Source organism: Tarenaya hassleriana, unplaced genomic scaffold (assembly GCF_000463585.1).
Source record: "Tarenaya hassleriana unplaced genomic scaffold, ASM46358v1 Cleome49, whole genome shotgun sequence".
NCBI lineage: Eukaryota > Viridiplantae > Streptophyta > Magnoliopsida > Brassicales > Cleomaceae > Tarenaya > Tarenaya hassleriana.
In genome coordinates, this window is record NW_010967605.1 from 294,641 (window position 1) to 311,864 (window position 17,224).

Sequence of the window (17,224 nt, forward strand, 5' to 3'; positions counted from 1 at the left end):
TTTCCCGGAAAAATCCAATTTTTCCGTCCAATCTTTTCCCGTCCGTGTATATCCATCCCTTATGTGTGTGACCCTTTAGGCTCCTCCGAAGACGGCAGTAAATACGAGATCCAATCTCGCTTTACAAATCTTAAGCGTTCTCTAGCAAGACATTATGTTTACCCGTATCGGAAAGAGTTAGATGTGATCTAACCGAAAAGCCAGAGATAGCTCCGACGATGATCCTCTTTGTCTCACGATATCATAATCGAACTCATAGTTCGAATGCTTTGTCGTATCCCGAGTAGACTGTTAGAGATAGATGACATTCATCTATAGTGTGGCCACACATTTCCACAGTCTCACTCCTACGACGGGCCCAAGCGATATCTCTCTCTTTCGAGAGGGACAAAGTTCCATCTTGACTATCTACTATCCAATGCATGATTCGTAATGTACCCGAGCCACGTCTTTATAGTCATCCGGTTAAAGACGACGTTTGACGCAGTCAAAGTACATTACTCGTCATGATGGATACAATAGATATCTCAGGTCTGAGGATCTAAAGTGAACCATCAAGTGAGATTCAAGTCATGGATTATATCCAATAGACAATCTCACGCGAGTCATCCAGTTACTTGTTCCAAACAAGTACTCATGACCGTGATCCGTATCCAATACACATGATCATCATCATGATCATCCATCACGCCTCATGTTAGTTTTAATTCATCATTGTTCCCACAATGACAAACGACTAAGGAATTTAGGATCGTTCGTAACGATCCAGGGATTATCATTATTTATTAAATATGCAAAATAAATAATGAATAAATAATGTATTCATCCAATAAATACATCGTATCATACATAGTTCTCATATCGTATGATCATCCTAGAGCATTACATCCTTCAAATTTTACCTAACCGACCTATTAGACTCGAAACACAACCTACCTTAAGACCTGATTACGTCTAACCAGACCTAACTTAAGGCTAACCGAACCTGATTACGTCTAATCAGACCTATAACACCGAGTCTACATGGCCCCCAACAAAGTCCTAACCAGTTCTACGATCCCGAGTCTACCTGGTCCCCCACAAAGTCCTAATCAGACCTAACCAAGTGCTATCTAGACCCTAACAGCCCTAGTTAGACAACCAAAAGCCCAAACTAGACCAGAAACCTAATCAGACCTAAGTCAATCCTAATTGACCTATACCCTAAGTCCTAGTCAATCACCTAAAAGTCCTAATCATCAAACCTAAGCCAGCCCTATTGACTTACCAACCCCTGATTAGACTTTTAGTACCCTAATCAGACCTAAACTAAGTCTAATTGACCTAATTCTCATCTGATCAGACCCTAATAATGCCTAAAACCAACCCCTACAGACGTGCCCTGATCTAGACCGACCCCTACAGACTTATACTTAGTGATTCTAGACTTAACCAACCCCTAAACCAACCCATTTTAGTCAAATTCCCAGCTAATCAGACCTAACCGGTCAATGTACCGGACTCTATGACTCAAAACAGGTACTTAGGAGTCCTATATAGTCCTAAACTAGATAATACCTAAATCTATAATCAAATTCTAATCTGATCAGACCTAGACAATGTCTCTATAGACATTCTAAACCTCTAATCAGACCTAACCAAGTCTATTTTGACCTAATTACCTACTGATCAGACCTAAACCATGCTAGACCAACTCAAATTTGGCTAAACCAGACCTAACCAAAACCTAAACAGCACTTACAGACCTATATCAGACCTAACCCAATCTACTACATACCTGTACCAGCCTATTTAAGCCTAACCCGACCTCCTACCCAGCTAAACTTAGTCAAATCCAACCTATTCAGACCTATACTGAACAGAAACCGGAATCTATGACCTACATTAGCTAAACCGAGATCTAAACAGGTCTAACCCTAGTGAATTTTCACTAAACCAAGCCAAATTGAGTACTAGACCAATCTAACAGGGTAAACCGATCACTACAGACCCTAATCTACCCTAAACCAGTCCACTATGCCCTAAACCAGACACCATCAGCCCTAATTTGGACTAACCTAACCCTAAACCAGTTAGTTCTAGTCCTAATTGTACACTCCAGACCCTAAATCGATCTAATCTGGTCCTAAAACACGAATTCAGACCTTAACCTGATCAATACTAGTCCTATACCGATAAACCAGACCTAAATAAGACCTATATCAGCCTATACCGATCTAGATTTACCTTAACCGAATCCAATTGATCTAAACCCGGACAATTCTAGCCCTAATTGGACAAATCAGACCTAAATCAGATCTATATCAAGTCTAAACCGGCCTACATTGACCACTACCGGACTTAATTGACCTAAACCAGTCTGAATTAGTCAGAACCGAACAAATCAGACCCTAAATTAGACCTAAACTAGCCTAAACTAGTCTGAATTGACCTAAACCAGACCTAGATTGACCTAAACTAGACTCAATTGACCTAGACCAGACTCAATTGACCTAAACCGGACCTGGAATGACCTAAACCAGACTCAATTGTCCTAAACTGGACCTGGATTGACCTAAACCGAACTCAATTGTCCTAAACCGGACATGGATTGACCTAAACCGGTCTGAACCGGTCCAATTGACCCCAAACCGGACCTGAACCGACCCAATTGACCTGAACCGGTCCGGTTTGACCTAACCGGTCAACTGTTGACCAATTTTGGTCAACGGTTTGACCTGACCGACCTAAACCGGTTCGATTTTAAATCGAACCGGGTTTAATTACCCAATCGGATTTAAACCGGCTAAACCGGTCTAAACCGAAAACCCTAATTTCGGAAACGTGAGCCGCCGAGTTCACTCGGTCAACTCGGTCGTTGACTCAGTCCGATTTCCCGACTCAGTCGCGACTCGACGAGTCGCGGCCGAGTTTCGCCGGAAAATCCCGGTTTTCCACCGGTTCTCCTCACCCAACCCTAGATCTACACACACAGACTCGAAATCTTACCTGAGTCAACTTGTAACTCGCCCGAGTCTTCAATCTGAGTTAGATCCGAGCCCCTTCCAACTTATCGCCGCCGATCTGAACCGTTCCCATCGTCTTTGACCGTCGATCTTCTCTCAGACGGTCTCCTCGACGTTGTTTCTTGCCTGAAACAACTCGAACCAAGCATCAGAACGTTCAGATCTAGACCAAGGGAACCCCGACTTACCTCGACCGCGTGTCACCGCCGATCTGTCGTCTGCCGCCCCGAACCAGGCTCTGATACCACTTGTAGTGGTTCAGGCCGGCCGGAAATCTCACCAATCTCTCCGATCTGCTCTCGTTTGTGCAAGATAGAAAGAAGAGAACGACACAGAGGAGTTACGAGTTCAGCACCGAGATAAATCTCGGTGCCTACGTCTCGGGAAGAGGAAGTCGTGTGTCTAGGGTTACAGAGCAAGACCGTCGCCGGAACCGCCGAACGGCGGCCCCGGAGACACGCACACACCCGGCGAGAGAGAGAGCTCTCGGCCGTAAGAGAGAGAACCAAAACGCGAGTCTGAGAAAAAATACAAACCCTAGGGTCTCATTAATTCGACCCTTACAAAATACCCATTGTACCCCTCAGACCTTCTGTTTTGTTCCGAAGCTTTGAAAGCTTCCACTTCGTCAAGAGACTTTGGGAAGCCTCTCCTCCATTTGGAGGCTTTGCTGAAGACACTCCACAAGTATAATTTTTTAAAACCGAAAAAAAACGAACTTGAATAACTGATTTGAACCAAAACCCAAAATCAAAATACTCACCCCTAAAAAATAATAATCAATCTAAATCTGTTCCATATATAAAACACATTATTTTTTAAAAAAAAATAATCGAGAAATTGAGTGTTCTTTCAATAAATTAGAAAACTGACTTATAAACGATAATTTTATACATGAATGATAAAAATCAGAACAAATTATTATTTGTGATTATATTTAAATAGCCGTATAGAATATAATAAATTCTTAGATAACATTACAGAGTCTGCAAAAAAGTGAGAAAAATCCTACATTGCCGCAAAAGATCAATAACACAGACTATATAACCAAAACATCAAAGCAACATCATCATCATCATCATCATCATCATCATCATCATCATCTTCATCATCACTGAAGTAGGACCATATCCATTATCCAAGGAGCGATAGCCAATTGATACACATTAGAAAGCAGCAGCAATAAGAAAACAGAAAATAAAAAAAAGATTCGACATTAACCCTTTCTAAAGAGGCTCCAAACAACAAAGCTCCTGGGTTAATTGATACACATTACCAAATAGCAAATTCAGAAATAAAACGCATTAGCCCATTGGGACTGAATGGAGGTGGATTTTCATCCTAATCTGTTTCAAGAAAATTTTGAAACCCACAAAAATTTCTGCAAAAACATTTTGTAAGAGAACAAGCCTTGGAAAGAAAAAATCGTAAATTTAGATAATTCAACTGATTAAATAAGGATGTAAAACGTTTGTCTCGTCCCAAATTCGAACGTAAAATTTGGAGAGGGAGAGTATAATTCAAATCACATGGTTTACTCTCGACTTCAAGATTAGATTAGTGTGAACTTTGGTTGAGGATATCCGGTAACAAAAAAAAAACCTTAAAAAGAAGTTCTGATAAAAACCTTGCTAAAAAAAAACGCGTAAGAACAACTACATATGAACGACCATTCGTTTCACAATCAGTCAACATTTAGTTCACAAAAAGTTCAAAACTTTTCTATCATCTGTTTCTGGGCATTCTTCGATTCACTCTTATAAGAAAAATTAAGCATAAAGAAGTAATTTTCGAACCTGCTGATGGAAGAGACATGCCATTACAGCGAGTGAGGAACGACCATCTCTTGTCTTCTCTTCTCGAGCTCAGAAATTCAAAGGCGATGAGGAACCAAGCTTATATTATTGGCTTAATTCAAGCAGGGCATGCAGAATTACAAGCTCAATCCGCCATTCCCAACAATTAATAGTCTTAAAATAAACTGTGCAAAAGAAGAAAAAAAAATGCAGAAGGCTATCATCACCCAGCAACAAGTCTGTTTTATGTACAGAAGGGTGATTCATCAAAGGGAATGAATCAATCAACCAATCAATGGCATGGTAATGAAGCACCAGACTCCTCGGCCAGACAACCATCTTCGACAACACGTTTCAGATCAATGATGAATTGATCTCGAAGAAACCCAAACCCGAATGTCCCATTTTCGTACAACCAAATCCGCCCATCTCCAGTAGCCGAACCTGGCAAAGCCAAGTCGTAGCTAGAACTCATATGCAATACCCGGGAAACCACCTTCTCGTGATCCTCGGCGGTGAGAGGAGTGATGTGGATTCGGCCGTTGAATATCTGTTCTTCCTCTTCTATAGAAATGGAAGAATCATCCAAAGAGGCTTTAGATGCCCAAAAGACTGGTACAGTGTTCCGTGACAACGACAAGTCTTCTACTTTCCTGCATATGATGCCTCCAACTTCATCATATTTCACAAAATAGAACTCCAGGTTCTTTCCATGGCAGAAACCCTGCCGAGTTCAAGAATTCAACCGCAATGAGCTCATGAAGTTGGGTTTCTAACAAAGACAAAACCAACCCAGTAACCATCCCCTTGGAACACATCAAGCAATGCCCAAATCTCATTACAACTAGACCTTCTCAAGATTAAGATCAAGATCAAATATCATCACTGATAATTTTCTCAAGAAATTCTAGCTGAAATCAATCAACTATAAGCAGTTTAGTTGTTCTGTAGTCACACCTTCCATAAGCCTTGCAAGGGCTTTGTGGTCGTCGGCGAGCAATCGACAACCTTAACAAAGTGTTCTGGTTCCCATTTGATCCTGGCTTGCCGCTCCTTCTCCTTCCTCCGCTGCCGCCTACTGTCGCCGGGGCTCATCCGGTTTGCGAATCGGGAATACATCTCCGAAACCATAAAGTCCGGCGATTTTCCGGTGATCAAATCCTCGCTCTCGTCGCCGGAGCTATTGCTCTTCGATCCTCCGCGAGAATTGTAGGTAGAGCAGCGATTCTCCTCCACCATAAAATGGCAGTTTCCCATGAAATTGACATCCACCGGCACGAAATTGCCATTCGTAAACCCTAGATCTTCAATACCGAACCCTGATCCCGGTTTCCCATCCAGATCGAGGAAATTCACGACCCGACCCTCCTGCGACAAGCCCATCCATAGAAACGGCGTCTTCATGACGTGATAAGTCCCGTTCCCGGTCGGAGAAACCCTAGATCCCAACATGAAGGAAGGTCCCCACTCGAAGAAAACCAACGGCGGAGATGAAGCGGCGGGATTCGCTCGACCGCATCGGCGCCAGAATCCGATCAGATTTTCCCACTCGCTCAGAGTCCTGTAGAGAACTCTGTACCCGATCCGACCCTTCCCCCATTTCTGGATCTGCGTCTTCCTCCCCCATCTCCGGTCGCACATCGCGTGCCAGAGCTTGCCGTCGTCCCGGCACAGCGCGGCGAAGCGTCTCGACGTGCAGGCGAAGCTGGAGATCTCTGCCGGCGACAGGAACGACAGGACGCAGAGCTGGACATCCTCGGGGATGTCTGAGAACGACAGTGCAAATGCATCGATACCACTAGCCATTGTCTCGGACGGATTTTCTCGGGAAAATTATCAGATTTCTCGGGGAAATTCAGGGTTCAGGAACGAAAAGTCACAAGATTTGGGGATGATAAGGCGAGAGGAAAATCGGGTTTGCAGAATTTTCTGTGGTAGATTCTTTGCCGAAGCAAATGGCTCCGAAGAATATTCGTCGCGAGTAGGAAAATGAGTCTTGAGATTCGAAACAGAGAAACATATGACGGCTGGGCTAACTGTAATATCGGTGAAGTTTTGAGGATACAAATGTAAATTCTGTTACAGTACTTTGACGTTACTTGCCACAGAAACGGTGCGTTTCATTGTCACATAACGGAAGGTGGTGAGATCGCCGTCGATGTGATCCAACGGTCAGAATTTAGTTTCTCGTAACTATGTCACTCTGTTTTTTTTAAAAAAAAAAAAAAAAAAAAAAATTGGGACAACCTCGCCAAAGGTTCTTGTTGGGGAAAAAAAAAGTTTCGAGAATGTCTCTGCGAAGCTTCTGGTGCTTTCGTGTAGAAGGATTACAAATGGCGTCGTCTGGAATCTGGATTCTTCGCATCTCTTTATGTGGGAGAGAACGAGCGTTTGGGGACAAAGGTGTAGTAGGGCTTGAGAGCGATTATGGTTTCTGGGCAGAAACTCGGCTTCAACCTGTTTCGTCTCCTCCGGCCATCGGTGCCGGAGAATTCGATTTATCCGTTTAGGAGATGTTCATCATCTCATTCGTCCGATTCTCTGATGGAAATCAAGTCCGGAGAGGTTGGGATCGTCTCCGGCATTCCCGAGCAACATCTCCGACGAAGGGTGAGAACCTCTCTCTCTCTTATGCTCCGGTATTGCGTTTAACATATTTTATGCTCCGGTATTCCGTTTAACATATTTTATGCTCCGGTATTACGATTTCTCCGGTCAGGAGATGTTCATCATCTCTCTCTCTGTTTGTTTTCCTGTTTGATCTGGGACAGGTTATAATCTACTCGCCAGCACGAACTGCTACACAACAAGGATCTGGGAAAGTTGGAAGATGGCACATTAATTTCCTGTCCACCAACAAGTAAGCAACTCATCCGGAGCTCTGACATGTGAACTTATCCGATGTTTTCGATTGACTTCAGTCCCATTGCTCTAGTTAGTAAGGTCTTTAGTATGTAACTGAAAATACTGGTTTTGAACATTGAATAGTGTGCTTCAGGATCCTTGCCCTTTAGGTTGTTGGATCAAGAACGCGACTAGGTGTAGCTTGTGAGCATGGTCTTGTTCTGGATTGATGGGTTTAGATGAATTCACCAGTTCAGTTAATGGGAGAAATCATGGCTTGAGGGTCTTATTATCTTGTGTAGCTTTCTGCACGATTACTATCTCGATAGGGTTGGTTCTTGGATTTTCAAGCTATTTGGTTATAAGAAAGATGGATATTTTGAAGGACAAATGACGCTCTAGGATTATAGATTTGCTTTAACAGAGCAATGATCCTAAAATCATGCACTCTTCACATGATCAGGGACATAATCTCTCAGAAGCTCTTCATCCATGTCTGAGGTCTGAATTCAGTGGCTGTGTCCTTTTCTTTTAGGTGGGAGAACCCTCTGATGGGTTGGACATCAACTGGAGATCCATATGCCAATGTTGGCGAGGCTGGCCTCAGTTTTGACAGCGAGGAAGCTGCTAGGGCTTTTGCAGAGAGACATGGATGGGAATACACAGTATGATTCTAAATTCTTGCATCCATACTTAGTGATTAATCAATGTTCCGAAAGATCAATGCTTTCTACTTGGCATCACCTAGACATAGAATATGTTTATGACTTTACAGCAATCTAAGTAATGGGAAGGGATGATAAACCATTGAGGCACTTTCCTTTCTTCTGTTAGCTTCAAAGATCGGTTCTTGCTTATAGATGGTAGAATCAATCAGATGGTTTAGGCGTAGAATGAGATGGTCCCCATGAACAATCTCTATCTATTATGACTTTTGATTTCTCCATCATCGAATGCATAATTGCTTGGTTTGGAACGAAATTTCCAGGTCAAGAAGCCGCACGCTCCGCTTCTGAAGGTATGCAAAATTCTCTTCTGTACGCTCTTTGTTAGATTTCCACAACTATCCGATTCATTTATAACATTAAGGATAAAATGCTCTTAGAACTCTCACCGACATGCAAATCGTGCACGGAACACTCAAATCTCTCTGTCTCTCTTCAAAGTTGATACGTTATATGACATCATTGACTTGTGATTGCTTTGCAGCCCAAGTCATATGCGGACAACTTCAAGTGGAAGGGTCCTCCTGTCACCCAAGACAGTTGAAACTGTATCATTTCTTCACAAGGTGATGTGTGTGTATATATATATGTATGTGTGTGTAGAGCTTCTTTGTTGTAATTATTTTGTAAAGATTCAAACTTTAATCCAATAAGAGTCTGAACCATGTGATGGACCATTCAGCTTTTGTCCATCAATGTGTTTTCAAACCTATTTTGCTTGATCTTAATGTTTCCATATAGAAGAGAAGAAACTTGTGTTTTTTGTTTTTGCTAATATTATTATTGCACTAGAGATATATATAACTAAGTGATAAATATACAGGTTGAAGCTATGAGGCTATAAAATCTAAAAGCAATAAGGCTGAAATTTTTACATAATTAAACTGAGAAGTCGGTCCATTCAGACATTAACGCAACCGGACTGCGAAGTCTCTTTAGTGTTGGGACGGAACCTCCATGAGAGAACATAGCCATTGGACCGACAATTAAGTCTCACCACGTCGCAGAAGCCGTCGACGAGCTTCTTGTCTTTCTTCATGTCATCGTCTCTTCCCCACTCGATCCTCGTCCAACACGAGAACCCATTGTCCGAAACGGGCACTTTCCGGTCGGAAAAACAGAGCATCACTTCCCCACAAATCCTCTTCCCTCTCGTTGCTCTTCCGTTGTTGACCATGGAATCCATCCATGAACACTCGGGTTGACCCACCATTTCCTTGTAGGCCGAGTTCACGAGCCTGACTCGGTTTTCATAGTCGGTGATCAGAGCAGGTGAGTCATCTGATTCCACTTCTTCTTCAACCTCTTGTGCTGTCTTGGAGCTTTGGTCTCCATCGGCTGACTTCTTGTTCGGGTTTATGCAGGAGACAATGATCTTGGAACCGACAGGACGAATCGGCTGCGGTGCTATGACTTTGTTCGTGGGTTCCGCCATGGATGGTCTCTGTAATTGACCCAAGAAATCTCTCTCCTCCAACAATTCAGCAGACTTGTTCAAATCAATGACTCTTCTCTCTTCCCCTTCGGGTTCCATGAACTGGGTTTCAGTAGAGACAGGGGAAGGAGAAGAAGAACACTGAAGGAGAGGCAGAGTTACCAAACCAGAGGAGCCGACAACATTCTCCAACGCAAACCCAACTTGAGAAAGGCCTGGAACCAGAGGAGGAAACGCCTGAAACGACAGCATTTGAACACCTCCGGAGAACCCAAGAACATGCTGTGAAGTGGCCGTCGTCTTGGTCCTTTTCAGACCGAGGAGGTTACGATGAGGAGGTGGAGCCATGGAGCTTCTGCCACGCTTCCTGGTCCTGGTGGGTCGTGCCTGAAGCTGAGGCCAGATGCTTCGAAGGTAAGGAGACTGGTTGATCTTCTGAGACATGGAGGAGGAAGAAGAAGAAGAAGGGTCATCGTCGTTAAGGGGAGGCGTCTCGGGCTTAGGAGCAATGGGTCGATACTTTGACAAAATCTCAGCCGTCTTGAGGGTGGTAGTGGAAGTAGCGGAATGAGAGGGAGGGTTTAGTATCTTGATCATGGCTTTGTTACTAACTCAAGAACAAGAACATGAACAAGAGGAAGAGGAAGAAGATGAGGAAATGGGTATTCGGAGAGGATGATATATCATAAGAATGGCGGACCAATGAGGGGAAGGCAAAGGAGGAGAGAGTGGAGTGACATTTGGAGAGAAAACGATGGGTACGTGTTTGAGAGCGTTGCGGATAGGGACACGTGTGACTATACATAATATATATGTATCTGTATATACATTCGTATACATTATATATGTGTGTGTGTGTGTATATGTGTATGAGAGAGTGCCGTTTTGGAGGATATTAGGGTTCACCAATCAAAGAGAGACTCTCACGGCAACGCGTGTTGCGTAAGAACGTCATGCATGCCTACACCTAACCTCCTCTTTGCTTCCACCTTTAACTTCGTGCCCTCTTCTCTCTCTCTCTATTTTTTTTCCTTATGAAAGATTTATTCCTTTGATTTGCGCCGCTTCATGTGTGTAATGTGTATATACATATATATATATGTATATATTATATGATGTTCAGAGGGTTTTTAAATCGTGGGTAACTTAGGGTTTTGCCACCTAAATCGATAAAAATGAGGTTAGAGGATTGATGGACGTAAGTGGCTTTGCGAGGTAACTGAACACATGAAATGATCATAGAAAATAGAAATTGTGAAGTTTAGATTACTCATTCCATATATGTTGGACCACATGCACAAGATTCGAAGGGTGACAATGATGTAAATATTGGACACAAATACGAAGAAATTCTCTGATAAATTGTTGCGTACTAGGCTTTTTAATTTTAAAGTTAGAAGTTTGAATTCTTTAAACTTTTTCAGAGATAGATTGATTTATAAATTATTATACGGAGTTGATTTATATTTTTCGTGTGGTTTACAGATTATAAAAAAGTAGTAAATATGAGTGTAATTAAAGACTAAGTCATGCACGAGGCAGTTGATGCGCTTGTTATGATCCATGCAATCGGTGGATATATATTATATTATATATAGTAAGATGGAAGCGTGATTACAATTAATCACCCAAAATGAAAAATATAATCTTGACCGCATGAAGAAAAACACCTAAACTGCCAGATTTTCCGTGCACAGAGCACTCAACTGTCAGATTTCATTCATAAGCTGGACCAACTAGTTCAGAACATTATTTTATCTTATCAAACGAGCATGCAATCTCGTAAAAATTTGTTATTACAGGATTGGTACTATATCACAAGGTCTCCCTAATATGTCTTTTGCTAGAAAAGCAATAAGAATGGAAGTTTTATTTTGTTAACCGATTTCAAAACGGTTATGTAAACTAGAAACAATAATTTTTTTTGGTTAATAGATGCACATTTCATAAAAAAAAATCACCTAAAAGATTTTTTTTTAAAAATATTTTTGTAATTTAAATTATTCCCTATCCATTTTCTATGTATTTTTTCTTTTTGTTAAAGGTTCACCCACTCAACCAAATGTTCTGTCCACCTTGGACGTTCTATGTATTTTTAATACATCAATTTTTCCGTTATACTTTTTGAACATATTATATATATTTTTTCTTTCCTGAACATTTCTGTAAAAACATCCAATCATATTGTCAATTTGTCTTAACACTAAAGATACTATAGAACAATAAGAAAATAATGTAAAAAATTTGAGCATTACAATCTATTTGATATATCTTTTTAAAACACTATACTAAGTTATTGATTTATACGCTTATGTGTATATTTTAGCATTACACCTACCAAAATACATAAATAAATTAGGAATCCATATATGTAAATAGAGTTTACCTGTGTATTTTGAACACACGATTTATTCACGAGGTCAAATATTAAATCCAATTTTATCAAAAATAAATAAATATTAAATCCAAATATTTGTTTTTTCACAAACTAAATAAATCACATGGTGGGCCAATTATGTTGGCGTTATTTTGTTTAATTCATAAGGAAAGTAATTAATGGGCCCTTAAAACATAACTGAAGACCCATTGGGCTTCACTGCGAATGTTTACATTGAGACAAACCTTTCCTTTTCACAATCTCCCTTTTTTTACTTTTTCTTGGTTGTTGTGGAGAACGACGATTGGAGGGATCGTTGCGTGAATGAAGGTACTGCTTCAATGGCGGAGAACGTCGCTGTCACGAAGAAGATCGAGCCTTCGATTCCTGCAAACTACGTGAGTATTCTTCAGCTGCAGGAGCGTTGGCTCAAGGAGAAAGAGCGTAAGCAGAAGGAGAAAGAAGAAGAAGAACGAAGACGGAATCAGCATGTCGAGGAGCAGAAACGGGGAGAGAAATATCTAGAGAAGGAAGTCGGTGATGGTGTTAGATGCCGGAACTCCGACGGGAAGGGTTTCGGTCGAAAGGATCGGAGGTTTTCTGGACGAAATCTTCGGAGAAAGGAAAGATTTTCCGGCGGTGAAGCGATTTCCGGCGATTCAGAGGAACCGATAATCGCCGCGGTCGTAATCGAGAACGGTGAAGCGGCGGCGGCGGCGGCGGCGGCAGATGAGAGATCGCCGGAGATTAAGAAGAAAAAGAAGAGATCAGGTAAGAAGAAGAGAAATCAAGCTCCGATTGAGGGAAATTTCGTCGGATGTGAAACAAACGCGCCGCCTGAGAACAGCCGAAAGGATGATATTCCTGTGAAGAAGGTGATTGGGAGAGTGTATAAGCCAAAAGAGGTAGATTATCCACCAAGCGAGAAAGCTCCGACCGATCCGAAGACGGCCATGGAAACGCGATTCGAGGTTCTTACCATCAATGGCGGCGAAGAGCGAGGAGACGCTACAAAACTCAATCCAAGGGCAAGGTTGAATCGCGGCCATGACAACGAGCGGCGGAATCCGAGGACGAAACGCTATGGGAGAGAGCCGATGATGGTGTGGGTGAAGAAGGGAGAGATTCCTGCAAAAGGCAATGGAAGTGGCCAGTAAAACGTACAACTCTTCCTTAATGGTCTGATCATTGTTGCGTAGATTTGTTGTTTAGGGTTTATGATGATTGAATTGAGAATCTGAGATGAACAAACAACAGTAAATCCCTACATTGTTCTGGTTGCAGGGTCTCCATTGATTGAAGCTGTTGCGAGGTGAAAAAGGCAAAACATGTATGTGGGTATGATCTTGGAACAGAAGACAAGAAGGTAGTGAATTGAATTCTTCTTAGAGAGCATTAGGGTTTAGGGTTTGATTTCAGCCATTGGATGTGAATGAGATTCTCTGGAATTCGTATGCAGAGATGGCATAGTATTGAGTTTGTGAATGTACATACTTATATATGATCATGCCATGTTAATTCTATCGCTAGATCTACCCGAGTCACTTTACCTGCCTGCAACTTGTTCGTTTAACCTTTAAATATAACTTGTAATTAATGTTGGAAAACTAAATGCTCGATATTCTTCAAGTAGGCTTTGATCATACATAATAGATGGATGCACCCAAGGATGAGGATATTAATGCTTGAAAACCATTTTTATTATTTTATTAATGTTTGATAACCATTTTCATTACTTTATTATTTTCAACTAGACAAATAGATATAGAGTATCAATTTAACTGCGGACGACTTCAGGTGTGAGATCAGATGTAATGTAATCCTATCAGAAATATTATCTTCAAAGTTTTTTTTTATAATCCGGAAGTTCACCGAAACTTTTGGCCCGACTACATCTCCCAGAGGACCGGAAAAGCCCAGGTGAATGCCCCTTTCCACGCTTGGATTTGAACCCAGGGTAAGAGTATGCTTTGCATGTTCTCTCGCCATTAGGTCACTCAAGCTTGGGTATCTTCAAAGTTTCTGAGTAGGTTAAGATTCATATTTCACGTAATTTTGAGTGACATTAAAATCTATGCTATTTAGGTGGACAACTATTGTCTAACATATCATATATCACTATTAGATCTTTTATAGAAAGATAAATCATCAATGCATATTTCTAGTTTTATTCTTAGGTTTAAATCTGGTTCGATGAATCTAACTCAAGTCTAACCACGTCCAACCAATGAAAATTATGATTTCTTCGTCTTGTCTCCCTAACTGTAATCTGCTACGCACATGTAAAGCTCAAAAATACCAAATGTCAGATGAAATCGTTTTCTGTTAACTCATTTGAGATTTCATATTTAACTATTAAAGCACCCAAATTTATAGTGTTTTATTCTGAAAAGGATATTTGATGGAGAATAAGGAACTCCACTTTCATTTTTTCTGCAAAAAAAGTAATCTCTTTTGTGAGAGTAGGGGTGGACACCGGGTAACTCAAAATTTGAGGGTACTTGAATCTGAAGCCGAATATCTCATGTTATATATTTTATTATCCAAACTCGTACCTGTGAAGTCGGATACCCGAACTAAAATACCCGTGAGATAATTATCGGATACATGTGAGTACCCGAATCCAAATATTTTTAATTATTTTCAATTAATTTTTTAAAATATATATATATATATATATATATATATATATATATTCAAAATCAATTTAAATTGTATTTCTATCCAAAATAAATTTATTTTTTTTTAAAATACATCATAAATATATCCAATAATATCTATATAATCATTAATATCAAATAAAATAACACAAAATCTAAAAAAAATTAATATTTAAAGTGTAGTTTTTTATTATCTGGGTATCCGCGAATATCCGTGACATAATATCAATTACCCGAATCCGAATCCAAAAATCCGGTCTCATGTCTCATTGTCTCGGATACCCGAAATTCGGATTTTTTTGCCCACCCCTAATAAGAGGTATCTCTAGCGTGATTCTCTATTTTCATTAATTATTTTGCCATTTCTCTATTTAAGTGTTATGTTTTATTTCTAATATACATATCTTCAACAAAATAATTTTATCAAGAGGAACATAATAATTTGAAATAATAAATAGGATAAAACCTAATAAAATTTTTAAATTTGTAAAATAGTGGAAACCTAATTTTTAAACTTTTCATTTATAAATTTATTCTCAAATTTGTAAATATATTATTATAATTCTTAAACTTGTTAATTGATAGTAGAAAAATATTGACGATGTTGATGTACAAATTAATTTAGAAATTATTATGACACATTTTATAATTTTGAGAATTATAATGACATATTTTATAAATTAGAAAAATCCAAAAAAGACAGTGAATTTTTTAATTTTGACAAAAAAAACACCGAACTTTATTTTTTATCAAAACTTTTTAAACGAATCTAAAAAAACACTGAATTTTTTAAGTGATCCAAAAAAATAAACTTTTCTCCGATTATAAAAAAAAACTGAACTTTTTTAATGATTTAAAAAAATACATGAACTTTTTTCGATTGTAAAAAAAAAATTAAGAAAAATAATAGACGTGTTTGCATCTCATTGTATCACGTCAGTCATTTTGTTTATTTTGACAATCGTTGAAAAGTTAAGTGTTTATTTTGTTAAACTTTAAAAGTTTAATATTGATTTGATAAAATAAAAAGTTCAGTGTTTTTTTGTCAAAATTTGAAAGTTCAGTGTTTTTTGGAATTTTTTCTTATAAATTTATCAAGTAAAAAGTTTAGAAATTAATTTTTTACCATTTTACAATTTTAGTAATTTTAATGGATTTTAACTTAATAAATACTTGCACAACATTGAGTATCAAGATTGAACGAAATAACTCATATACTCATGATCATTATGTAAAATCCCAATAGTTTCTCTTTTTATATTTAAACCAATCATTTATCTAAGAAAATGATCAAAACCAAAATGGGTTTATCCCATAAAAAACCTTCAACTTGTAAAAAAGTTCCACAAATAACCTTGAAATTGCAAGCTCGTAAAAAAAACTTCGAACGTGTCCAAAACTTTCAAATTAAACAAGAAGTTTATAAATCAGCCAATATTTAACATTTTGACCACATTGACCAAAATTGCCAGTACCAGAGTGATGACGTGGCTGATCGGAATATTGACTCTTCTGCCATATCATCAATTTTTATATCTTTTAATTTTAGAATATAATCAATTCTGATTTAAATATAAAAATAAAAAGAATAAAAAACCCTAGAAAACACAAATCCCTTTTCTAGATCGCGACACTTTCACATCTAAAACCCTAGAATCCCTCTTTCGTCTTCTCCCTTGCTTGTCGAGCACGGAATTACACACCGACGGCAACGAGTTCCCACACCATCGTTGTTCCTTCTCCATCGATCATCTTCTGTCTATGGCTCGAATTGTTGGGGTTCCCTTCGGGTTCCTAGCATGCGATCTCATCGATCTAGGGTTTGGATTCTAGGTTTCACGCAGCGGAAGGAAAGATCTAAACCTAGCCAAACGTCACACAAAACCAATTGTGCGATAACCCGAACAATCGTGTATATCGTCGTGGGATTCGAATACTTACCTCGTTCTTTCAAGATCTGGAAGTATCAATCGATCCAGGGCTTGTTTTAATCACCGAGAGTTGAAAGCACAACTCCTCTACACGTATCCACACCGGCGGGATGAATTCCAACGCTTTGGAACGTATCTGCTAGGATTTGTGAAGAGAAAACCGATGTCCTTGACTTGGAATCGATATTCCAATCTCTATAACTCGAAATCAAGCTTCTCTAAGCTCTCATGAGTGTTTTGGACGTCTGAGGTTCATACTCTAGGGTTTGTGGCTCGAGTTCTGATCCTTTGTCTCACGATGTCGTATGTTGAACAAGGGCATGGTTCGAGCCACCCTTCAAGTTCAACCGCTTACTCGTTTAGGCAAACCGACTGATAAAATAGATGTACATTCATCTATAGCGTGGCCACGCATTTTCACAGTCCGATTTCCACGAGGGGCCCAGCGACA

At 39.7% G+C, this 17,224-nt stretch overlaps 4 protein-coding genes across 6 annotated transcripts; 2 read left to right on the forward strand and 2 right to left on the reverse strand.

Annotated features, from left to right (window-relative positions):
* Window positions 1–4,877: 4,877 nt before the first annotated feature.
* Window positions 4,878–6,794, reverse strand: LOC104825780 (F-box protein At3g12350). Of its 2 annotated transcripts, none has more exons than XM_010558163.2 (2): window positions 5,759–6,794; window positions 4,878–5,525 (listed from the first exon to the last, which is right to left on the reverse strand). In XM_010558163.2, exons 1-2 carry the CDS (start codon window positions 6,605–6,607, stop codon window positions 5,094–5,096), a joined length of 1,281 nt encoding a protein of 426 aa, XP_010556465.1. In that variant the 5' UTR covers window positions 6,608–6,794; the 3' UTR covers window positions 4,878–5,093. The 2 variants fall into 2 exon arrangements, with proteins under 2 accessions (XP_010556465.1, XP_010556466.1); XM_010558164.2 differs by having other exon boundaries at window positions 5,315–5,454.
* A 264-nt stretch (window positions 6,795–7,058) lies between these two features.
* On the forward strand, window positions 7,059–9,261 carry LOC104825783 (NADH dehydrogenase [ubiquinone] iron-sulfur protein 4, mitochondrial-like). The gene is made up of 5 exons (XM_010558166.1): window positions 7,059–7,411; window positions 7,573–7,661; window positions 8,181–8,310; window positions 8,634–8,663; window positions 8,855–9,261. Exons 1-5 carry the CDS (start codon window positions 7,229–7,231, stop codon window positions 8,912–8,914), a joined length of 492 nt encoding a protein of 163 aa, XP_010556468.1. The 5' UTR covers window positions 7,059–7,228; the 3' UTR covers window positions 8,915–9,261.
* On the reverse strand, window positions 8,677–10,717 carry LOC104825782. Its single transcript, XM_010558165.2, has 2 exons — window positions 9,246–10,717; window positions 8,677–8,894 (listed from the first exon to the last, which is right to left on the reverse strand). Exon 1 carries the CDS (start codon window positions 10,400–10,402, stop codon window positions 9,272–9,274), a length of 1,131 nt encoding a protein of 376 aa, XP_010556467.1. The 5' UTR covers window positions 10,403–10,717; the 3' UTR covers window positions 8,677–8,894; window positions 9,246–9,271.
* A 1,720-nt stretch (window positions 10,718–12,437) lies between these two features.
* On the forward strand, window positions 12,438–13,737 carry LOC104825784. 2 transcript variants are annotated; one of them, XM_019204013.1, is made up of 2 exons: window positions 12,438–13,361; window positions 13,467–13,737. In XM_019204013.1, the coding sequence occupies exon 1, from the start codon at window positions 12,524–12,526 to the stop codon at window positions 13,337–13,339; it is 816 nt and encodes a 271-aa protein (XP_019059558.1). In that variant the 5' UTR covers window positions 12,438–12,523; the 3' UTR covers window positions 13,340–13,361; window positions 13,467–13,737. The 2 variants fall into 2 exon arrangements, with proteins under 2 accessions (XP_019059558.1, XP_019059557.1); XM_019204012.1 differs by having other exon boundaries at window positions 12,447–13,342.
* The last annotated feature ends 3,487 nt before the right edge of the window (window positions 13,738–17,224 follow it).